Here is a 25,796-nt window from a genome sequence, read left to right as displayed (position 1 = left end):
AGTTTTCTTAGAGTAGAGACTTCACAATAGACTGATAAGGAGCATTTTAGGTATTAACCTCTTCTGTGACTCCTTCCTATATCTACATTCTTTGCTAGAGTTCTCCCCCTCCCCCCATGGTGTCGCTGAGATGCCAGCATATAGGACATATATTTGCAGATATGCTACAGATACTAGTGCCCCTGACACACCCAAGTAATAGTGAAAATCATACTCCATCTGAGTACCTAGAATTTTTCAAGGCTAGTGTATATTTCTAGGGTACTTACCCTTCCCACCCCATAGCAAGAATGCATACACACACACACACACACACACTTTTACTTAAGTGTGTGCATGGATTTGCTAAAATAGCACAATGGGGGAAATGATCATGAGATAACCTGCATGTGAGTGTGTGAAAGAGATTATACATATGTATCGGTGTGTGTGTGCTGGGAGGGAATTATAACTCTGTTAGTACAATCAACACTGGCTTTTTTTTTTAAAAGTCTGCAAAGTCCAGTTTTGAGAGTGTGTGTGTGTGTGTGTTTAAATGGAATAAATGTATGAAGAAAGGAGGAAAGAAAGAAAGAAAACAAAATGAAGCCCAGTTATAAAACCCCTAGTGACTGAACAAATTAAATGTTATAAATTATATACAATTGCAAGCAGTTGAGCAGGAAAAAGACAACAACTTTTCAAGACAGCCGAGGAAAACAACAAAGCTTGCTCCTTTAAGGGCAGTCAGGGAATACAATCAATTTATTTCATCTTTCAGATTCAATGCGTCTTTCATAGGCAAAATGTAACTTGAATTTGGCGTTATATGAAAAGTATTGTCAAACAGAGTAAGGAAAAGCATCTCTATGAGCCATATGCTGCAGAGGCTGTAATAAAGGAAGAGCAGCTGAAACATGCGACCAGATTATAATATCAATACCTTGTTTACTCTTTAAGTATCTGAAACAACTTCACTTTAGATGTCAAGGGAATTATTTTTCATTCTCTAAATATCCACGCAATTCAAATAAAGTTTAGATTTTTAGGCGTAATCCTATTTTAGTGGATCAATTTTTAAACAGAGAAACTGAAGCCAGCTGCAAAATTTTCTTAATGAATGGAGCTGTTCTCAGTGGAACAGTGGCTGTTCTCAGCCTAAGTGACTGTGTTACTGATTCAGCAATGCCTAAGTGACTTAAGAGCAGAAGTTCAATTGAAAACCATTTTCCAAGTAAACGGAACTGCTGCTCTTGTGTCACTTGGGGTACATTTAACACAGCGAAAAAAAAAGATCCATGGCACTAAGTCTCAGAGCCTGGATCAACTGATTTGGGCTCATGTTGTGGGACTAAAAATAGGAGTATAGATGTTCAGGTCATACATAAGCATCCATTAATTTAAAAGAACAATAGGACACTGTAGCTATGTAAAAACAAACATCTAAGAAAGGAAATTCATACCTAACCACCTTAAATTGGGCCCCAGACATCAAAGCACCAAACTAACAGGACAGGATACCTCACCTATTACTATGTGAAAGTTTAGATGGACAGCAGTGGCAGTGTTTTGATTCTGGCAGAACCTCACACTTCAATGATCAAGCCAAATTCATGCCTAGTTTTAGAGCTGGTCAATTTTTTCCCATCTAAACTTTTGACAAAAATGGCTTTTGGATTAAAATGAAAATTTTCTTACTTATGTGATTGATCTTCCCCACGTCAACTGTCCGTAACAGAACGCACCCATATATACACACACCCTACATACTATTGTAATATTCTTTGAACACAATATGCCTTGTGGGAAATCATTTGAAAACTAACTCCTCACTGGTCAATAGCATCATGGTGAAACATATGCAGCAACATTATATGTAAAGCTATTAATTTCCCCTGTATGGCGAGGTTAGCATACATTCAAACTCATGTAGCCCTGACTAAGCTAAACAAAGATATGTGGGTTTACCTCAAGTAGTAAACAGGGTCCTTGGGACAGCAAGAGGAGTAAACTCATTTCCTAAACGCAAAGGACAAGCTGATGCCTCTAGCCAGGTGTCACAGTTGACTGGCAATTACTGGTCAAGGAGCCATTCTTCGGCAAGGAAGTGGGTGTAAGAACAGATTGATCTGCATTTTAGCAAACAACAACATGGAACCTCTATCACCACAAGACTCCATGTCTCCATCGTCATAGACGGAAGGAACTTTATCTAGGACGCTCAGGAAAAGGCATTTTAAAAGGTGACTGGACCATAAAAATGAGCGGCAAAAATACCCCAGGTTATCTTTCCCTATCTTCCACTCTCTCTTTCTCAACTAAGATGACAAAGGAACCAGCCTTTTGACTTTTGGGAGGGATCCTGACAAGAAAAATTGATTAGCAATGCTGCTGGAAACATGTTGTAAGGACTTTATCTTGAATCAAGCCGGGGTTGTTAAATTTTAGCGACTAGATCGTGTTTTCATCTTTATTTATTTCTGACTTTAATACCTTATACTTGTACTCACATAATGTCTCTTTGTAGTTAAATAAGCTTGTTTGATTTTTTTAAAATCCAAACTAATCCAGTGCTGTGTTTAAACTGAATTGTTTGGTAACTCCAGCTGAAGTAGGCAACTGTTGAATATTGACCCCTTACAGGGGGATTGGACGTCTAATATCCAAACTGCTCCAGAGAGGGCTGGACAGTGCAGAACACATTTTTGGGAAAATCCAGGGCTGGGAGTATGTAGTAACCAAGGCTGCTGGAAGCCAGAATGTGGCTGTTGTGTTGCTGACAGGCTGCTAGGGTCAGGGTTGCTGGACCAGGGCTGTAGCTATACACAGACACTCAGGGTGTGACCTGCCTGCTGGTAGGCTGTTTATGAGCAGCCCAGCTTCGGAGCCACAAAAGCAAAGCATTGTGAGGCACCCAAAGTAGCAGGGTAGGAGGTGACAACCCCTCACTGGTCTGTATTGCATCCCTGAAACTGACACTGTCCCATCTAAATCAACGGGACTACTTGTTTGAGTAAAAAGAGAGAGAGGAGCAATGGCTTCAGGATCTGATCCTTTGTAAGGTAAATTTGAAATTTTTATTGATATCAAGCATATTTTTAAAAAAATAGATATTCCTGATCTGTAAATCTTGTGTGCAGTGTTTAAAAGAAAGGCTGTCCTCCCTTTGCTCGCTTTCAGGTATTTCCTCAATAATATTTTATTTTGGATAATTATTACATGGATCCTGCTCATCCATGTAAAGAATGGCACTTTTGGTGGTTTTTGTTTCCATTTTTAGAGAATTAAATGTCTCCCACTGGCATGATCTCATCTGAAGGCTAAGCCAGTTCTCAGAGGTGATAAATTACAGTTAAGTAATATTAAAATCATACTTTATTATTTTAACCATGTTTGAAAAGAAAAAATATTTTCTATCACAAATCTACTATTAAAATATACACTGAGTGTATTGTCGTGAGCACTGAGTGTATTGTCTCCTACACTGTGCAGACACATCTTCTCTTTTGTCTGGACTGTTATGTCATTGGACATCTAATTTGTTTTGGTCGAAGCACACTGACAGTGCTTAAATAGCAAAAACCCCTTAGAATAGTATCTAAAGATTAAAATAAGTTTTAAAACCTATTGCTAAAACTATCATTAATATTTTCAAAAATACAGAATCAATGTTTTCACTTTTCAATTTTGAGAAACAGAACATCGCTGTTACCTAATCTTTGTTCCTATCAGAAGTCTGAAATGGAATAGCTACTCAAATTCTCAAATATCTAAGTTTGCCTCCAGGACATATCGATTGTTGATCTTTATAAAGGGTGTTTCTATTTCAAGGTCATATTTCAATGACTAAAAAATGGGTGAGTAGAGACTTTTTTTGCTGAGTACAGGCATTCATTTCATTTTTCTTTAAAGATTATCCCAGGATTACACAGTGTATTTAACCCACCCACCTCTCAGCATTGCAGAATAATTCACGGAGAAGACACTCAGTGGCTATACAGTGGGAAACAACATTCCACATGTCTGCAGAAGGTAGAGCTTGGGGTATATCTGCTCCAAATTATATGGTCCTAACCTCAACTCTGCAGGGATTCACAGTCAAAACGAGAACTGGATCAACATAATCTTATTGCTAAAGGCATCCCACTTATCTCCCAAGAAAAATTAAAAGGCAACAGCTAACTGGGAGGCTTCTCAAGAGCCAGAGAAGTCAAGAACCAATGAACAGAACCAGCCTTCAAAAACCTTTGCTCCCACTTGTGTCTCGGGGTTCTCTAACACACTTACAGTGGTGTGTAGAGTACATACACTGTACACCTTCTAGCACAGGTGTGAATAGCTGTGCAGACAGTCAGGCACAGTTTAGGTGAGTAAAGACATGCCAGAACCATAACATCATGTACCCTACATGACGCTCTATACTCGCCCAAACAATGCTTCCCCGTCTACACTATTTTTAGCAGTAGAGCATCCCACTGCCCCTGTCTTTCCTTGCCACAGGGAAAGGCCCCCGAAGCAGGAAAAGGCCCTGGCAGGGAGGAGACAGCAGTGAAATGTTATGGCAGCATCCTTCTGCTGGAGACTTTCCTCACTACTTCCCCCTGCCAGAGCCTTTCATTACCATACTTAGCTACATATTTCAGTGTGGACACAACCTGCATTTCACTGTAGATATACATACCCTAAGCACCATTGCCAGTGTAGACAAGGCCAGGATCTGAACAGGTCAAATCCACCCATCTAAGGAGCAGAACACTGTGCACATTGTACAAGGTACTACTTATGCAAGGTGATCAATCCTAGGATATTTTACTTGTTAAAACTGGCCAAGAGTAGCCACCAATTTGCCATTATCATCAATTTTCTATAAGGCAAGATTTAAAAGTCTAGCTGCTCTTTAAACTTTCAGCAGCACACTAGTATTCAAATGGTTTTAGAACTGAAGTATTCTGAAGTAAAATCTAAAATAAGCAGTTTTCAAGGGTTTTCAAAATTGCTGAGCCCGCAGTTGCCAGAGTTTCAGTAAACATGGAAAACCGAAGAGAATAAAATATTACATTCCACTGAAACAAGAACATGTTTGTTTAATCAGTTTTGCAGTTTATCTACCTGCTGAGTTTTAGGGACAGCTGCAGAGATATCAGTTTAAATTTGAGTGTTTTCAAATTTTGCATTTTCATGAAGTTAAAAACATTCATTTCACATCAAAAACAAGATCTTTTCAAGATGCAAATTTTCAAAGCCACTTTTTACTCAGCACGTGAACATAACAATATAAGAATAGCCACACTGGGTCAGACCAAAGGTCCATCTAGCGCAATATCCTGTCTTCTGACAGTGGCCAATGCCAGATGTCCCAGAGGGAATGAACAGAACAGGTAATCATCAAGTGATCCATCCTGTCGCCCATTCCCAGCTTCTGGCAAAGTATACTGAAATGAACTCTGTTTCAAGAAAGGAATCTGAAAACCATTTTAAAATTTTAGCTCTATTATCAGAATCAGAATGAAATGTTAACAAGTCAGATGTTCTAAAGCTTCACCTTTCTTTGTTAATACTTCAACACCTCTCTACTTCAAAAGGAAATAAAAGGCTTAGAGAGGAAAATTGCTTTTTCATTATCTACATATACTTCAAAAGGATTAACCAGTGACCCTAGACTTCTCATTCCTAAACTCTTTGACAACGGGTATATTAGTAAATGTTAGAAATTATGAAAGTAATACTTTTCACCTTTAACATGGCAGCATCCTAGAACTGAAATGGAGTGATTTAATTTGAAAAAAAATGAACCTATTTAAAATATATTACTTGAGGTATGTAATAAGTTTGTGCAGAACACGTACCCATCCTTTTTCATTCTCGTGTTCTGCTCACCATAGAGTTTCATAAACCTGTAATCCCCTGCTTTGGAGAAACTTTGGTAGATTAAGTTTCACCATCTCCTTTGATAACTCCCTCTTTACATTTCATGTTTTTCCACAAGCCCAATTAACTATCATTTAGCTCCTCCATGAAATAAACGAGAATGAGAGAATAAGAAACCCCTGAAAATACCTGAAACTTTTCACCCTTACAAATAGGCCTAAAGTGCCTATCATACTTTGAGAACTACAGAACTATACAACCAATGTACAGTGGTGACTGTGTCATTGGGATATGGCCCCACTTAAATGAGATAAGGTAAAATCAGAGTAAAATAAATTTGTCTTTATCCCCAGAGTCTGAGACCCAGGGATCTCTCGGTGCCAACTGGCAGAGAGTACAGGAGTTCATAAGGGTTACAGGGATGCCCTGGGTTTGATATGTACAATACAAGTCCACTAAAGAATATCATGTTAGGTCTCATCTGTAAGCATGTGTCATGCTGGTCCTCATAATCATTATGAAACGTTTGTACAGACAACATGTATGGAGTTGTGAATATATACAGACAATTATGTTCTCAAGGTTTGTGACTTGGGGCTGGTCATCAGAAGGTGATGAACAAGTTTCTTTCAGGCAAGACATGCTAACGTACAGAGACAGGTAGATAAAGTAGTGTATACTTCGCAATGAACACCTACTTACAGCCTAAGCAAAATGCAAATCAAGTCTCCATGGGAGGCTGTGGGTGGGGTGGGGAAGCAGCTGGAGATTAACCCATTTTACAAATGGAAGACAATGGATCGTTGGCACTATATGTGGGGGTGCAAATTTGCACCCAGTTATCCTTCACCAAGGGGAAAAGCTGGCAGCTGTCTTGTCTTATGAACAGAGCATCACATCAGTCTGGCTCTTAGACGCTGGGAGAGAAACTTTGAGAGAGCTTTATGCGACGGGGGAATATCATGTTAGTTACGCTCACCCTCTAGACAGTGTTTTATGATTTTATTTTATATGTAACCTTTTGATTCCATTCATTCTACTTGCTTCTTTTCAAATCTATGTTCTTTGTTAAATAAACTTCTTGTTACTGTAAACGTAACAAAGTGCTGTGTAATTGTGATCTAATGTGTAACTGGTGAGCTGGGTGTATGGTTCCTCTGGAAGCAGAGGATCTGGGAATTCTGGAAGTGTCCAGTGAATAGGGGGCTGGGCACTCCAGGGGGACTCTTGGAGAACTTACGAGTGGGCGTGTGCATATATCGTTAACCTGTAAAGGGAACGTGCAGGGCCTGTGTAAGCCTAGAAGGTAGTGCTTGTGTTGCCAGAGGCTGGTGGAGTTGGTGAACTGACCCACCGTAGGCACAGACAAGGCTTCCTCACACTATGGAAAGGTGATAGCAAGGTACCTAATGACCCTGAATGCCCCCAGGAAACATCCCTGTACCATTGAGGGCATGTCTACAGTGCACGCTTCTTTCAGTGACATGTAGCGTACATCCTCACGAAGGCCCCCTAGCCTGGGTATAAATATCAGTGTGGAGAGCCAGGCACAGCTTAGATAAGTAGAGCTAAAGCATGGCTGAAAGCTGTAGGTAAGAACTTGGGAACTATCCTACACAGTTCTCTACTCGCCCAAGGCACCACGTCCACACTGGTACCTTTAGCAGAGGAGCATCTGGCTGCCTTCCCACTGCTGGAACCCTTCCCTGATACAGGGAAAGGCTGTGGCATCTCGGAAAGACTCCAGCAGCTTTACGCTGCTAAAGCCCTTCCCCACCAGGGAGCAAGGCTCCGAAAGTGGGGGAAGGCTCTGACAGGGGGTAGGCATCTGGGAGCTGCTGAAGCCTTTCCCTGCTGCATCCCCTCTGCCAGAACCTTTCACAGACACATGTAGTTACCCACCACAGCGTGGATACAGCCCGCTTTCTACTGCAATGTGTAGCTACGCATATCCCACACACCGCTGCCAGTGGTATGTAGTGTAAGATGTAGCCTTACAGAGATTAATCTAACAGAAATCACATCTCTTCAAGATAAAGCATCTATGCCTGAGGGAGGCTCCAGCGCTCCCAACTCAGGTACTTATGTGCTCATTCCATAAGAAGCATCCAAAGCAACAGCAAATCCTCTCTGTATATCCAGCCAGCCACTGCAGAACACAAAGGAGCCCATCAAAGTGTGCTCTTAATTAAGGAATACACGTACAGCTAAAGTAAGGTACAGTCCTCCACTTACTTTCTGACCTGGACTCGCTGTTGTACATTCTTCACACAGTGAATCAGAAAACAACACTTTGCAGAGTTAATAGTCAGCTAGAGAACAAGAGTTCAATGATTACAGAAAAGCAGCAACTTCAAAAAATAGATCCTATGCCAAAGCAACGTCCCATTATACACCAAGCAGAACCATCGTCTCCAGTAACACCCAAGTATACAAGGAAGCTGACTGACAGTAAATGAAGTTGAACCTTTCTTTGAAAGCTTTGTTCAATATATGTAATGTAAGTACCACTTTTTCTATATTTAGTAAATATTTTAAAAAATAATTTTAGAAAAGAGGAAGATGTTTTATAAATGGGTAAAATGAACTTTAGAATAAATATTTAGGTAACATTCTAGTATACTTCACCACCTTAGTCTAAAATTAACTCCAACAAATTAATTTAGACAGGCCCAAGCCTCAGCTGGAATAAATGGAGATTGATTTACTGATTTACAACATCTGACTACTCAAGGAATATTAAACAGAAGTTGAGAAGAAAAAAAGCCCTAGATTTTAGTATCTCACCTTTCATACCCTCACTGCTATAGAATTTTACCCCTGAAATATTGATGAGTTTAACTTGCCATCAACTTATATTTAGCATTTAAATGAGATTCTTCAGCATCAATATTTTACAACTTAATCAGCTCAGCCTCTGTAGGCTTGAGCCATCTACATCTTCATCAATACTTACTGTGTCTTGATAGCTGAGGACCTCCAGGATGCTATTGAGTAATTCTACACAGTATTTCTTCTCTTGAAGCTGAAGTTGTTGCTCTTCCCTTTGTTCTAGTAGTTCTTTCAGTTCTTTTGTAATCACTGGAAGCAGAATGTCCCTGCATTCTGAAAGATAAAATATTCTCTTATGAAAGGGAAAAAATAAGTCAATGTTATTTTGAAATAAATCCTCTTTGAAACAGTGAAGCACAATAAGCTCTTCCTTTCTCAGATTTAATAGCAGAAGTCTCCATCACCTTAGTATTCTTGATTTCTCTCTCATGCCCCAAGGACTCCTCAACGTCTTTGATGCCTTCTCTGCTTACCAATATACTTCACACATAAATGACAAACCAGTTTAGATAAAATGCTAACCTGCCTTCAGCTAAGTTTGGAGTGTTGTTCAATGCCAGGGACACTGGTCTGTGAATACTTGTTGACTCCATGTATGAAAGACTGCAAAGAACTCCTATATTTCTTTACAAAGTGAAATGCTGTATTAAATCAAGCTAGGTTTATTTTCTGTTGAGATGTTGGGTTGCTTTTGTTTTTGTGGTGTGTTTCATTTTTGTTTGTTTGACAGGAGTAAGATTGCTTTTCTACCATAATTGTTCTGCTTTTCTACCATAATTATCTCATAATTGTTTGAGACATGAAAGGATTCACACATGTCCAGAAAGTAAAATACGGGTAAGAAACATTTATTATTTGATAGCAAAAGTTAAGTAAATGTGAACCCTTCAGAGAGACCCACTCAACAGACATGGAAAAACTTTTAAGAATGGATCTAACGAGAAGACTCCTATCTGCAACAGAAGTTCCAGATATTAAGAGCTGAGCCAATTTCTGTCCTCATTTTCAACTGAACAACCCCAATGAAATGAAAAGTCTGCTGTATCTCCAGCTCAAACAAATTGATATTTTATTTATGAGTACTGTTTCTGGGAAAGTTTGGGAGAAAGCACTACATGAACTAGAAATAAACAACTTTAAGAAAAGCTGAGTGGCTACAGGTAAAGAACAAGGATATTTCCGAAAGACTTGATGTTACATACTACCAAATAATTATTAATCAAGAACGCTGAGTATTATTTTCATTACAAAGTTGAGTCTAAAGTGAGCAAACAGAATATAGTAAAACAGTGAATGAGGCTGAGGAGACGTCACTTTAACTGCACTTTCCTCTCATGTCTATAAAAACCATCCAGCAAGAGATCAAAGCTGAATGTAGCTTTAGAGGTTTCAACAAACCTTAGAACAAAAGAATTACAATAAATGTGCAGACCTGTTGAAAACTTTTCAGTGAGGCACTGAGCTGAAATTTTGACCAATTTGTTTCTGGTGACACCTTGTACCTTAAAATTGTTTTTGTAAACACAGATTTTTTTTTCCCACATCAAAAACTCTTCATCACGCTTTCACTTTTCACTCAGAATAGGTCTAATTTCTACTTGCAAATGAGTTTATTTTCTCCAGAAAGTGAGAACTTTTGAATGAGCAAACAAAACAAACCATGAAGCCTCTATTTTTTTTTTCCACACAAATGTGCATAAAAAAAACCTCATTTTTAAAAGCTTTGCTTTTCGCTGGGGTTTTTTAACTCAACACCAAGTAACTTCAATGTAACAATATAACTTCATTATATTCATGACCCCCCGTATACTTTAAATTGCTGAAAATTAATATTCAGTAAAGACAGTACACGTCAAAGCAGTGAGACCAGGTGGGCAAGGTAATATCTTTTATTGGACCAACTTCTGTTGGTGAGAGACAAGCTCTGTGTGGCTTGAAAACTTGTCTCTCTCACTAACAGAAGTCGGTCCATTAAAAGGTATTACCTCACCCACCTGGCCTCTCTAATGTCCAGGGACCAACACGGCTACAGCTACACTGCATACATCAAATCAGTTGACATTTTCATCATGGATTATTACTTTTACTATGCACCTTGATCCAGCAAGAGAATTAAGCATGAGTAGTCTCACTGATGTCAATGGGGACTGGTCATGTGCTTAAAATTAAGCACCTACTTAAGTGTTTTGCTGGGTCAGCATCATAGTGCAGTTAGAGTACATGGTACTCCAACAAAACAAAAAGACAGATCCGTGCCATGTAGCTGTTACTATCCAAGTTGAATAGAGCAGTTTTACACAGTTTAGTCATCATCTACTCAGCTGAGTGTGTCATTAACATACATAACTTTTTATATTAAACTGAACAATGTGTTTGTGATGCAAAATCCTCTTGGTGCCAACTGGCAGAGGGCCCAGAGGAAACACAGGATTTGACATGGATCCCCTGGGTCAGATAAAAGCATATTAACTTCACCAAAAGGTGGTATGAAAAGTCTTTATTAAGAGCCAGTAACCCAATGGTGGTCATACTCATGCAAAATGTACGGATAATATTTAGCAAGTTATGTACCTATACTGGAAATTATCTTCTCAAAGAGGTGACATGTCAAACTAGTTCCTTTCTAAGAGGAGATAGACATTTATCAACCTGTCTGAGCATTCTGCATTTTGTCTCTCACAACATAAGCCTATTTGCATACAGAGCCAGATGCCGATTAAAAGCTTACAAAATCAATGAGAGGGAATACACATTCTCAGATTTACAGACTCGCTGCTCTCAAAGGAACATGAGCTTACCAGATCACAACAGCACTTAAAATAAGTTGATAGTGAAAACAAGTAAAAGAACAGGAGTCATCCTGTTCTTGAAAAAGAATAAAGAACTGTCCTGATACCTCTAAAAGTACCAAGAGATACCCAGCATCTTTCACCTAGTAGGCAAGCTGACAGCATGACTTGTCTCAGGAACAGAAGACACAGCCAAGCCAGGCTGTAAAATGCTGGCAGGACTTTGGGTGAGCTTTTCTCTGTAAGACATGAACATATCTACTTGGTATCACTGTGTTAAATAAGTTTTTACTTGTTTTCACTTTTAACTTATTTAAGTGCTGTGGCTATCTGGTAAGCTGGGGGGTGGTGTTCCTTTGGGAGCAGTGAGTCTGTAAATCTGAGCATGTCCAGTGGAACAGGGGCAGGACACTCCAGGACGACGCTCAGAGGGCTCAAGGGTTGGACTGTGCCTATCGCTAACCTGTAGAGTGACTGCAGGGCCAACGAGGCCCAGAGCGGAGTGCTTGTGTTGCTCATGGCACATGGGGTTGGGGAGCTGACCCCCAAGCAGGCACAGACAAGACATCCTCATGCTATGGGCGGGTGATAGCAAGGTGCCTCATAACCATGGTGCCCCCCGGGAAGCCTCAATATTTCATAACAAGTCTAAGAAAATGTATAGATGGTCTGCCTAATAGGGGAAAATCCTGACAAACAATTTAACTTTCAAATCTTGTAAGCAGAGACAGCATGGGCCTTTGGACAGGTCATGGGACTAGGAGACAGAAGATCCAGCTTCTATTCCCGGCTCTGCCACCAACTCACAATGGGACCTTATGTAAGTCACTTAACCGCCTTTGCCTCCATTCCCCCATCTGTAAACTGGTGATACCGATTCTTACCACTCACATGCCCCTTTGTAAGGTGCCTTGAGATCAACAGATGTTAAATTCAACAAGATAGCAAAGTCCCAATAATATATTAATATTGCTTCAGGAAGTGGTGTTTTAGCTTGGTTTTTTGACCATAAAACTAAGCAGGGTAACGTGTGTGGCAAGGTAAACAATAGCCAGAAGCATCTTTAAACCCAGTTGTAATCCTTTGACTAATGCACTTGGTTACAGACAAAACATTAAAGAAAAGTTCAGTCAAATGACAAATCCAAATTGTGATTAAGAATACTGTATAGCTACTTCAAACGAAACAAAAATATTTGTCTCCCTTTTTAAATTGCTGGGAAATAGTTTCCTTTTCAAAAGATGTTTGCAGCGGGACCTCCATAATACAGAACAACTTCTGGGCCGGGTTTCTCAAAAAACAGTACTCTTCCTCCAGCATTATGAAGTTTGAATTCTCAACCACTTCACAACAATATCTGTATGATATACTTTTAGGTAAGTTTTGCTTTTTCTTAGCTTTCCTAAACCCAGCATATGTGGGGAAAATCGAAATATATGAATGCAAAGCACTGACCATTAATTGCTCAGCCCTTTGGTAGTTAACAGCCCTTATGCTGGCCCTCTGCAAAAAAAAAAAAAAAGTATGAATTTCACCTTCAGTGAACTGGTTGCAAGTTTATTTGGGAATAGAACACAGGCGATTTCCACCTGTTACCCAGACAGTTATACCTGATAGTCCAAATGGGTTATTTCAGAACTCAGTGACCGTGAGAGGCCTCAACAACATGGAAGAAAAGCGATCCAGAGAAAAATTCCTACCTGACCCTGACAGGCAATCAGCAAAGTGCAGACCACACTGGGAAACATCACCGCTGTTAGATATATTTGCTAATCCAGAAACAACCCCCACTGATACCATCAGTAACCCAGACCAAAATCCCAACCCCAAGGATGGGTAGGTGGAAGCCAATGCCCCACCCTGCATCTGGCAGCCCTCACATACCCCCTATAAAGAGGGACAGGCAAAAGCCCATTTGCTGGCTAATAGGACACTGGTCTCCATCGCTACTCCACCAAGCAATCGGTACCATGAAATTATTTAGATTTGCCCCCTTGCAAGTCCTTCTAAAGAACCCTAGCTAAGTAATGGCAATGCTTTTCTTTTATAATGCACCAGCTAGAGAAGAATCCAGATCACCTGCTTATAGCACTGCAGAGCCAATATGCAAACATGAATGACTGAGACTAAAAAGTACTGTACTCAGGATGCAATCATCACTGTATACACAATATGATTGCTGGCAGCAGGTAAGAAAGTGCCATTTTTACATAGTACCGTTTGTAACCATAAATACACTTTCAAGCAAACAAGCTGTACCTTAACTCAGTTCTCACCTTTTAGGTCAGTCTTATATGTTACCTATCTTTTTGCAGTAGATGCACCAGTAACTACTCTTTAAAGCTTATTGTAAATCTACTCAAGTTTACATATTTAAGCACTTCAAAATGCTAACTTTTAACTAACGTGCATTCATAAATATTTCAGGGATTACACACATTGTTTTTAAATATTGAGCCAATTGCATATGCAAGACACTTGTCAACATTTTTATTGATGTTTGCTTGTATAAGGAACTGAACGGGCAGTTATTCATTAGTTCTGAAAAATATATGATCGTAGCTTTCAAAAATATCACATCAGTGAGTTAAACCACTTTTGTCGGTTACAAAATCAATGGTGATTGCTATGCAGCTGCTATGACAGCTCAGTCCATACAATTACAGAAGTTTACAAATTCTTTTCTTCAGTTACCTCACCCATCTCAACTTCCCTTAACTTCCAGGAAATGAGTCCTGAACATTACACGCAGGAACAAATTTCATACCTTCCAGGAAAAACATCTACATTGATTGGCCCAAAAAAATTAAATTCAGCTTCACCACTTCAACAAATACAGTCTCCCCAGAGGTGCCTGAAACTTAGCAACTATTAAAATTTCCTTCTAGTATCTTGCAAGAGAGAGGATGCAATTGAGTAGTAAATCCCCCAAAATTATATACCTACAGAACCTTGTCTCAAAACTATATTGAGACATCAAAACAAAGGCTTTATGCTCAGGATATTTTATAATTGAGCTAAAGTGTACTTTAAATTATGAGTCAAAGAAAATTCAGGACTTCATAGAATCATAGAATCACAGGGTTGGAAGGGACCTCAGAAGGTCATCTAGTCCAACCCCCTGATCAAAGCGGGACCAGTCCGCAACTAAATCATCCCAGCCAGGGCTTTGTCAAGCCTGACCTTAAAAACCTTCAAGGTATCTCCTAAATTGTGCATGCAAATAGTGAGATTTTAGTTAGCATGATACACTCATATAGATTATATAGTAATTATTTATCCATGTGCCCAATGTATATGAAAGTTGATAACTGTTACTTTGTTGCCCTCCCACAATCACAGAGGAGCAAATCCCGATCATTATCTCTTATTAATTACTTCCCCCCTCACCCCCTTGTGGTAAAAAAAATAAACCCTTACAACTTGGTTTTGTTTTACTTTCCTATTATAAAGCCACTCCAGGTGTTTTACAAACATTAGTGAAACAAGGCTCTGATGTAAACAAGCATGATTTCCTATTTTACTCATAAGGTAACTGAAGCAGAGAAGCTGATTAATTTTGGTTAAGATCACACAGCAAGTCTATGGCAGTGGCAAACTGCCAACCTCCCAATGCCCAGCCCTGTGCTTTAATCACTAGGTCATGCCTCCCATTCTCTACTAAGGTTACATAATTTGTTATACAAATCCCGATCAAACAGACTTAATGAAAACGAAATATGCAACTGATTGTCTATTTCTGCCACATTTTCAGTTATCAGCATCATAAGGATTCAGTTGTGAGTAAAAACAATGCCAAGCTAGGCAGAAACTCCTCAGATCCAAAAGTTAAGCCAGACAACTTCAGAATAAATGAAGTTTAAAAAAATAACCCTCTCACTGTAGACAGTGCATAGGTAGTTCAATTTTTTTTTTGACTCAGACTCATTTATCTAGAACGCATTCACCAATCCCCCCAACCCCTCAAAGAAAATTTACAGATGGAAAGAAAACATGCACCACTGAACTACTTTTATGCTGGATATACAATGCAACGACTGTGGAATATTTGCAGTACAGATGTATATTCTTTCCAAGCCTCAATTAAACTCCATGAAAAAGTAACAATATTTCAAGCATGGCTCTTTAAAAAAAGATAGCTGGAAGTCTACTGTTCTAAACCCCGCCTTGGGCCAAATTGTATTCAAATACACAAGACTTAAATCATATCACTGCAGCAGCTTACACCTAATTATTCAGAAAGCTCCACCACAGGAAAGGCATATTCCCTTACATTTAACCAGACTGCAAGTAACTCGCTTCCTAAAGAGAAGTTCCTTGATGTCATCTTCCTAGCTGAGGTCCAGTAGAACAGAAATTCTACATTCCACTAATACATGACCTAGCACAGCCACTGCAAATCATTTTCTTCTCTTTTATTTATTCCCTCCACCTCATCCCTTCTCCAGATGACTTAGATTTTTAACAATTATCCAATGATTTCAGATATGTCCAGTAACTGAAGTTTGGATGTTAAAAGTTATTTAAATATCATCATCATTAGCATTTGGGCCTCCTTCAGCAGAAATCACACTTCAGGCTTCACTTCAGAATGCTTTATACATAGAACCAAACTGATGATAAAAATTTGAAGCCACTTTGTCCCTCCATGGAACACTAATCCTGAATCCTTGGCAGGCCTGTACTCATACCCATCTGTTAGGATGGCTTCATGCCCACTCACAAATCGGGACATAGGTGTCACCTGAATATAGATTTAAAGCACAACTTTGAAAATAAAATCAGTAAATAAAATCCTTTTGGCAGTGTCAAGGTTCCTCCCCCACTCTGAACTCTAGAGTACAGATGTGGGGACCTGCATGAAAAAACCTCCTAAGCTTATCTTTACCAGCTTAGGTCAAAAACTTCCCCAAGGTACAAAATATTCCCCCCCGTTGTCCTTGGACTGGCCGCTACCACCACCAAACTAATACTGGTTACTGGGGAAGAGCTGTTTGGACGCGTCCTTCCCCCCAAAATACTTCCCAAAACCCTGCACCCCACTTCCTGGACAAGGTTTGGTAAAAAGCCTCACCAATTTGCCTAGGTGACTACAGACCCAGACCCTTGGATCTTAAGAACAATGAACAATCCTCCCAACACTTACACCCCCCTTTCCTGGGAAATGTTGGATAAAAAGCCTCACCAATTTGCATAGGTGACCACAGACCCAAACCCTTGGATCTGAGAACAATGAAAAAGCATTCAGTTTTTTACAAGAAGACTTTTAATAAAAAATAGAAGTAAATAGAAATAAATAAATCCCCCCTGTAAAATCAGGATGGTAGATATCTTACAGGGTAATTAGATTCAAAAACATAGAGAACCCCTTAAGTTACAAAAAAGATACACAGACAGAAATAGTTATTCTATTCAGCACAATTCTTTTCTCAGCCATTTAAAGAAATCATAATCTAACACATACCTAGCTAGATTACTTACTAGAAGTTCTAAGACTCCATTCCTGGTCTATCCCTGGCAAAGACCAGCATACAGACAGACACAGACCCTTTGTTTCTCTCCCTCCTCCCAGCTTTTGAAAGTATCTTGTCTCCTCATTGGTCATTTTGGTCAGGTGCCAGCGAGGTTACCTTTAGCTTCTTAACCCTTTACAGGTGAGAGGAGCTTTCCCCTGGCCAGGAGGGATTTCAAAGGGGTTTACCCTTCCCTTTATATTTATGACAGGCAGTGAGAGACTTCTGAGACAACCCATGTTTCTTGACAAAAGGAGACATGTTCACAACTGTGGCCATTACAACTTAAACCATCAATTGTATTCCTTCCTGCTCCTAGGCGGAGGTGCGGCAGCCGACTCTGCAGGAAGCCTATGCTTACAGACGCCACCCCTCCATCTCCCATTGACCGCAGTTCCTGGCCAATGGGAGCTGCCAAGCTAGCCCTCGGGGCAGGTGCAGTGCACATAGCCATCTGCCATGCCTCTGCCTAGTAACTGCCGGGGTGAGCGCCCGCCCCCCCCCACCCCGGGATCCGGCACCCCAAGCCCCCCCCCACCCCCGAACTCCTCCCAGAGCCCATGCCCCACACCTCCTCCTGTGCCCCAACCCCCTCCCACACTCCGAGCCCCTCATGGCCATTCCTCCACCTAGGAGCAACAGGGACATGACGCTGCTTCCGGGGAGCCACGCAGAGCCAGGTAGGGAGCCTGCCAGCTCCGCACCAACTGGAACTATAAACTTAACTTTTTAGGGAGATTAGAAAATGCCAGTTTATAGAGCTTTCCGGTTGGTACAGGGCTGGATAACACAGCTTTTACTGTACAAGCCACATGGCAAAAGGAATATGAAGGGCAGCTGCATCATTCTCCATTTTGTTTCTTGCTTATCTCTGGAGTAACTTTTCTACAAACAAAGCTCTGAACAAGGGACTGAAAGATGCATCCAAGCTGTGAACGTGTTCCAGAGGGACTTTCAAGCCAGCAAGCTTACCAATATTACTAAGAATCTGATATATGGACTTTGAAGTCTTTGTATGTATCTGACTGCTTTACCATTTAACAACTCTCCTCCTGTTCTTTTTTCTTTATAATAAGCCTTTAGTTTTAGCACTAAAGGATTGGCTGGCAGCGTGGTATTTTGGGTAAGCTCCAAACTGATATTGACTTGGTAACGTGGCTGACCCTTTGGTGTCAAAAGAACACTTTGTATAGTGAGCAGAGTTTTTAAATAACTTTTCACTGTACTGCACCTATGCGCTGATTGGGAGCCAGAGAACTGGAATGCAGTAAAGGAAGTTGTGTGATTTCTTTTTTCAGCTTCTTGATAACCAATGTGGGGGATCAGAAGCAGAGTTTGTGACTGGCTGGTGAGAGTAACTTCAGTGTTAACCAACAGCTTTGGGAGTATCTGCTCTCCCTTTTGCAGCCTGCCCTGCCCTTGGCATTTTCAGTGAGGGCTACCTCAGGCACCCTGGGTCACATACAGTGGAATGCATCACCAGAAATGCCTGCATGGAAGCCATTGGGTCTCCCCACTCCTCACTGGAACTAAACACACACCTTGGGACAAAGCTAGTCACATCAAAATCCAATGTTCTGTGAAACTGTTGCAGCCAAGGTGCCACCATGAGATTTCAGTGCTGTAGTCTCTCTTTAGATGACTTATAGTTCTGCAATCTTGGTGGTCTTTGTGAGCCTGATCGAATGGATAGCTTCTGTGTCAGTCTTGCAAGTTCTCAAAACAGACCAAAAGAACTCCCTTATGTAAGAACACAGACAATGCAGTGAGGAAGAATATAGCTCCGTATGTTCTCAGTTTCCCTTGAATTCATGTGCAAAACCAAATTTTATGCCCTAAGTATCTGATTCATTGTAAGTTCTATAGTTTTTGCTTATGATCTGTTTTCTATTTATAGTAACTGCAAATTAATATTGTCTGATCTTCATATAAACTAGGAAAGAAATGTGGTTATCAAGTAATTTGGATAGTACTTTGTCCTGATTTTCCCCCCAAAATTTAAGGATTTCATTGTTCACCTAATTGTATTCTTCCCCAATAAGCAGAATAAGATACCTTTATCATTTGTCACCACAAAATTATACAAATATCTATGTACATGTGCATACAGTCTATATCTGTACCAAGCTATTACAGAAAAAGCCATACAACTACATAATTTGAAACTGGCTACCTTGAATATAATGTAGCCTTAATTCTTATGCAAATTCCAAAAAGGAAAAAAAAGTCAGGTCACAGCAAGTTACATCTTTTAAATACTTTAAAAAAGCAAAATAAAAAAGGGGAGAATTCATCCACTCTGGGTTGCTCCCAACAGGAAAGAGAAATCAACTTGTATTTCAATAGAGATGATTTCAAGCTTCCGCCTTTTAGTAACTTTATGAACAATACACACATTTAGTCTCCCAATAGCTAAAAGCAGAGCAAGTGGAATGGAGAAGGAAACTCCTAAATCCAAAAACTGTAGCTTTAAAAAATGCTGGAGGCAGTTTTATTGATTACTGTGGCGGACAAAATATATAGTCATAGCAATGTTATCCCTAATACAGAAACAAGCATGGGACTCAATGGAAAAGTAAAAGACGACATTTTAAAATGAACATTTAAAGCTCAGTTTTGCCATAATTTCTAAACAGAGCAAAATGACAACTGGTTTTTCCACAGCTGAAGAGGTGGTTGGAAATTTCCAAGTTTTGTTTCCTACAAAACTATTGCAACCGAATCCTGAAGGAAAAAAAGTGGCTAAAATTTGGCACTGCCACCACCCCCTATTCCATTTTGACTAGATTTGCTAGTGTATGTTGGGCCAAATTCAAACTGGGTATAACAAACACATTTTAGTTATTTCGTTTAGTCTGCATATGTCTGGAGGAGTCAATAAAATACATAGTTTTGCCTAGTTATTTACCAGCATTAACAGAATGCTGGTTCCAGAATGGAAGATGGAGCCAAGATCAAGGAAAGTTAAAATGTAGCTAGCTATGAGTATGTTCATGAAAGTCTTTGGATATAATCAGTGAATCAGTTTGACCAGGTGAGCAATGCAGAAGTACCATATCCAATGTGGTATCTCTCTGCAACTAGGGGTTAAGAACAAAGATGGTCATTTGCAACTTTTATTGCTGGGTCAACTCAAACAATTTCTACAGTACAGGAAAATAAAGTTTCCAAGAATATTTTTATTTTTATGCAAGCATGAATTAGGAGGGAATCAAGTTGAAAGTTTGAATGCCACCTCAAAGTAGTAAAATAAAAATTGCTTAATATTACAGAAGTTAGTGATGAAGATGACCTACAACTCAAATAATCTAACATCCTGCAAATGCAGGGATTAGTCCCTGACTGTGGATGTGTTAGCTGTTTATCCAAAAAGGCCAAGACAAAGGGATAAAGAACATCTGAAGTGACTTAGTAGTAAACAAAGTTGCTGACATACCTGAATTTTAGTGTAGCAGAGACCAGTTAGGTAACTTTTATAAGCAACAGGAGATGCTTTAGAAGGAAAAGCCTCTTTTGGAAAATATGCCCGATTATTTTCGGGAGCCAGTGCAAAAGGCCCTCAGCATCTTGAGCTGGTTATTTCTAAGAACGATTCACAAAACAAAAAGTAGATGCTTTTAACTACCCTTCCAAGGAGTGAGGAGTTTCCACCCTACAGCAGAAGAAAACTGGCTTATTCCTTTGAGCTTCTCAGGCAACTCCTCTAGGTCATAGCTTCCCACCTCAGAGCAGACACAGCCTTATTTTGTTAGAGAACCTGAGAAGGGGAAACCATAATCATGACAGCCCCTTTCAGGTCCTGTAAGGTATGTCCCATCCATTGCTAAAAGGCACATATAAAATATGGATAAGTAAAAAATTTAGTTGAACTGAGACTTGGTGTGCTATGTGGACAGAGAGGAAATAAAACAGCAGGCATATCAATATCATATTGCACTCCAGGAGGGTAAACCAGAAACATCTGATCTCATTTTAAAAGTTGCATGTACAAATGGTTAAGAAGAGGCAGCAAAATTATATCATTATCAAGACCGTTAATAGCCGTCTACAGATGAGAAAAAAGAATACAGGCCTGATTGAAATCACATTTACACCACAGTAACTCCACTGTTTTCAACCAAGTTGATCCCAGCTTGCACTCATCTGAGACCAGGATCCACCCAGTAAGTATGCATTGCAAAAATCAAAGTATCAAAAGCCACTCATATCTCTTGTGACACACTAGTAATGTACTATTTATGGAGGCAGGTTTCAGAGTGGCAGCCGTGTTAGTCTGCATCAGCAAAAAAACCGAGGAGTACTTGGGGCACCTTAGAGACTATTTATTTGGGTATAAGCTTTCGTGGGCTAAAACCCACTTCATCAGATGCATTAAGTGGAAAATACAGTAGGAAGATATATATACATATATATATATATATATATATACACACACACACACGTATATTTATCCAACTGTATTTTCCTCTGCATGCATCCGATGAAGTGGGTTTTAGCCCACGAAAGCTTATGCCCAAATAAATAGTCTCTAAGGTGCCACAAGTACTCCTGATTTTTTTTTAAATGTATGGAAGGAAGACCTGCCTCTCCTTGTGTATTATATCACGTTTGTAATGAATAATATATTCCAAGCTGAAGATAGAAGACTCCAGAGAAGTGAATACATAAAGATAACTGCCACTTATTCCTTCACTTTTCAGAGCAGAACCCCCTGCTTTAGGGCCCTGGAAAGACGGACATACAATGAGACCATTCTGCCTCTGTTGAAAAACACACTAATTAAATTACCAGAACCTGGGCTGCATTTGCTTCTGTCATTTATGTGGTACTGCATAATCCCATGCTTCCTCCCTCTAGGTTTTCTATCACTCAAGCATCTTTCTGTTAACCAGTTTGTTTGTTAAAATTACATGCAAAATTTGTTCATTATTCAGAAATAAATAGTTCATCTTTGCAACAAGTACATTCTTCTACTTTATTATAGCTGAAAAACCTTTGTTATAATTATGAAGTAGTGGAATACATATATGTGGCAAAGAATCAATTTCCTTTACCTGTTGCTATTTATGGTATATTATAAACTGTTGATTACGCTGGTAACCTTAATATAACCCGCACTACATAGGGACAAACTATGTCTATTTCTTTGACAGGGTTACCATCCTATTGGATAGGAGGGAAGCAGTAGACATGATATATCTTGACTTTAGTAAGGCTTTTGGCAATCACACAACATTTTCACAAGGCAACTGGGGAAATGTGGTCTAGATGAAATTACTATAAGGTGGTACACAAATGGTTGAAAAACCATACTCAAAGAGTAGTGTTCAATGGTTTGCTTTCACATTTTCAAATGTATCTTTTGGGGTCTCATACTATTCAATGTTTTCATTAACAAGGAGCAATGGTCTCAAGTTGCAGCGGTGGAGGTTTAGGTTGGATATTAGAAAAAAAAACTATTTCACTAGAAGGGTGGTGAAGCACTGGAATGGATTACCTAGGGAGGTGGTGGAATCTCCATCCTTAGAGGTTTTTAAGGCCCATCTTGACAAAGCCCTGGCTGGGTTGATTTAATTGAGGTTGGTCCTGCTTTGAGCAGAGGGTTGGACTAGATGACCTCCTGAGGTCTCTTTCAACCCTAATCTTCTCTTTTTCTATGATTCTATGATTAATAACTTGGATAATCGAGTGGAGAGTATGCTTATAAAGTTTGTGTAGGACACCAAGCTGGGACAGGTTGCAAGCACTTTGGAATACAAGATTAGAATTCAAAATAACCTTGAAAAATTGGAGAATTGGTCTGAAGTGAACAAAATTCAATTCAATAAACACAAGTGCAGAGTCCTACACTTAGGAAGAAAATATCAAATATACCGCTACAAAAAGGGGAATAACTGGCTAGGTGGTAGTAATGCAGAAAAGGATCTGGGGGTTATAGTGGACCATAAATTGAACATGACAACAATTTGATGCACATTGCAGTGGCAAAAAAGACTAATATTCTTGGGTGTATGAACAGGAGTGTTGTATGTAAGACACTGAGTTAATAGTCCCACTCTATTCGGCACTGGTGAGACCTCAGCTGGAGTACAGTGTCCACTTTGAAGTATCACACTTTTAGGAAAGATGTTGACAAATTGGAGAAACTCCAGAGAAGAGCAAGCAAATTAGGAATGGTTTAGAAAACTGGACCTATGAGCAAATGTTTAAAAATGAGGTATATGTAGTTTTGCGAAAAGGAAACTGAGGACTGGGGGGACTAATAACAGTCTTCCAATATGCTGCAGGCTGTTACAAAGAGGACAGAGATCAATTGTTCTCAGTGTCCACTGAAGGTAGGACAAGTAGTAATGGGGCTTAATCTACAGTAAAGGAAACATAGAAAGTTTTCCTAATATCTAAGCTAACCATAAGGGTAGTTAAATTCTGGAATAGGCTTCCAAGGGAGGTTGTGGAATTCACATCAGAGGATCTTTTTGTGAATAGGTTAGACAAACAACTTTCCGAGATGGTCTAAGTATGCTTAGTCCTGCCTCAGGGCAGGTGGCTAGAGTAGACAACCCCTTGAGATCCCTTCCAGCCCCATATTTCCATGGTTCTGTGATTTCCAATTCCAGCATACACATATATATACACACACAAAAACACACACTATGTGGACCATAAGGGAGAGAATGGTTGTTAGCTATAAAAGATTAAGTGCCTATAATCTACATGATACTGTAGAAATTAATTTTGTATGCCTCTTCCATTAGTACTGTGTGTGAATTAGCTAATGCACAATTTCTGATAATCTTTTGTACTAAAAAGAATATATAATTAACCTTCCTAGCCCTTAATTTAGCTATGCAGGCTTTTTATTAGCAGTAACAGAAGCCATATTATTCAGATCTCTCTCAGCTCTGGCTATCTGTATTCAGTCCCACACTTCAGTTTTTTAATCTCAACTGAAATACAAAGATAGCTATTTTTCAAAATTTTTAACTAAAAACTCTTGAAACAGATTTCACTTTTCTGTTTTTTCTTGGAGATGGCATCAAAATGTACATCTTTATGCTGTATAAATGCATAATTTACAGTGCAAGTTGTAGAATAAAATTAGGAAACCAGAAGAATTATATACCTGCTACAAATCTCACGGTTTGGCTGTTTTACCCCTGAGCAGCCTCAATAATGTGCATTAACAGCATTGAAATATCCACCTTACTAGAATAAATGTTACTACATATAAAACAATACAATGTAGATATTTACAAGGCACCAGGACATAATAAGCAGAGAATCTATGTAACTGACAATTTCTAGATTCCCATTTAGCTACATCTTGAAAATTTAGGACACTATTTAATGGGTACTGAGTACAGAACAAATCCCAGACTTTAAATTTTACCTTTCCTTTCTGAGAACTCCAAAGTATCAACTTTCACCATTTTGTTTAGACTACTTCAATGCTACTTGACCAATACTCCTTAGGTATTAATGATTAACCATTTATTTAAATTATATTAAATTTCCTTGATTACCTGGTCATGTTGTGTATGAGGTCTGTAGTTTGCAGAAGGTTAAAATAATCTGAGGTCTACAGTTCTATTTACTGGATTTTAGCCAAACAAGTGTCCATAAATAGATCTGATTAGGTGATTAAAGAAATTTCTTTCAGTATTCCATACTGATGTCTAAGACTGTACACTTGTTCTGGCTGCTTTTATGTTGGAACAAGGTGTTTTTAATTCAAACTAATTTTTTTAGTTCATGTCAGCAGTGTCAACACAGGACAGTTATATTGCGACACTTTGTTGTGCTTTGCAATTCACACCTCCAGCATTCACACTGTGGCACAGTATAGACAACCAATCTAGGACTGTCCAACTTATTAAAAGGAATAAGGTAACCATGCTCTCTTTGACTATCAAGATAACCTACCTGTATAAAATTTTCCTGTATTAAATTATGGTGGAATTACTTAATTCCATTTCACTACTCAAAAAATTGCTGTCTTAGTAGGAGGTTGAAAATATACCTATTTAGGAGTAAGGGTTGATGTTTAAGACAAAAGCTTCACTTTACCCCCTACAGGCTGCCGTTGGTTGCAGTAACAACTAAATGACATCAAATGATGATTTTGCTAAGCCTATGTAATCACGCTGTAGGCACCAACACCAATAAATCTGACTGTTGAAAGGACAGCCAATTAGAAATATAATGCAGATTCCCCACTTACCACTTCTCCTGTTGAGCAAATATCATCTATTTTTACCACTATACGGTCGCTTTCATTATTCATTAATTAAGCACTTTTTTAAATGGACCAGATACAGCATTTTTCCCCTAGAAAACTCCCACTGAAGTTACTGGGAGTTTTTCCTAGTTAAGGATCACAGACTTGAGCTTTACATAAAAAGGAATCAATTCACTTAGCAATGGAACAGAATGTGGGAGCTTTTAACAATATCACTAATGTGCACAATAAGCAGATAATCTATCATCAATACAGTAAAGGAGGATATCAAATATATAAGATAAGGACATACAGCAGAGACAAGGCAGTAGAGAGTAAGCATTACTTGCTACTATCCTCCAACTTCCTTTTTGATGTCAGGGAAATGTCCTAGTTTACAGACATTGAAAGAATTAGCTACTTGTTTACACATTTATTGAAGCTGTACTTAATAAATGTATTTCACCACCAAAGAATCAACAGAGAGAAAGAAAAGAAGAGAAGACTACTGAGGTATCTAAATGACACTGCCAGGGAAATTCATATAAACCAAATGTAATAACCCAAACTGTAATTTTGGCCAGGATTCTGAGTAAT

At 39.2% G+C, this 25,796-nt stretch overlaps 1 protein-coding gene across 1 annotated transcript in view; it reads right to left on the bottom strand.

Annotated features, from left to right (window-relative positions):
* DOCK2 (dedicator of cytokinesis 2) overlaps positions 1 to 25,796 on the bottom strand; it is a 505,601-nt gene that overhangs the window by 310,783 nt on the left and 169,022 nt on the right. The window contains exon 26 of the mRNA XM_077824538.1: positions 8,804 to 8,952. Within this exon, the coding sequence (XP_077680664.1) occupies positions 8,804 to 8,952 (149 nt within the window). The remainder of the gene's footprint in view (positions 1 to 8,803; positions 8,953 to 25,796) is intronic.

The sequence above is a fragment of the Eretmochelys imbricata genome, chromosome 8, assembly GCF_965152235.1.
Source record: "Eretmochelys imbricata isolate rEreImb1 chromosome 8, rEreImb1.hap1, whole genome shotgun sequence".
In the NCBI taxonomy this organism is placed as follows: Eukaryota; Metazoa; Chordata; order Testudines; family Cheloniidae; genus Eretmochelys; species Eretmochelys imbricata.
The sequence above is the reverse complement of the archived record's forward strand: the minus strand, read 5'-3'. Positions and strand labels throughout refer to the sequence as shown.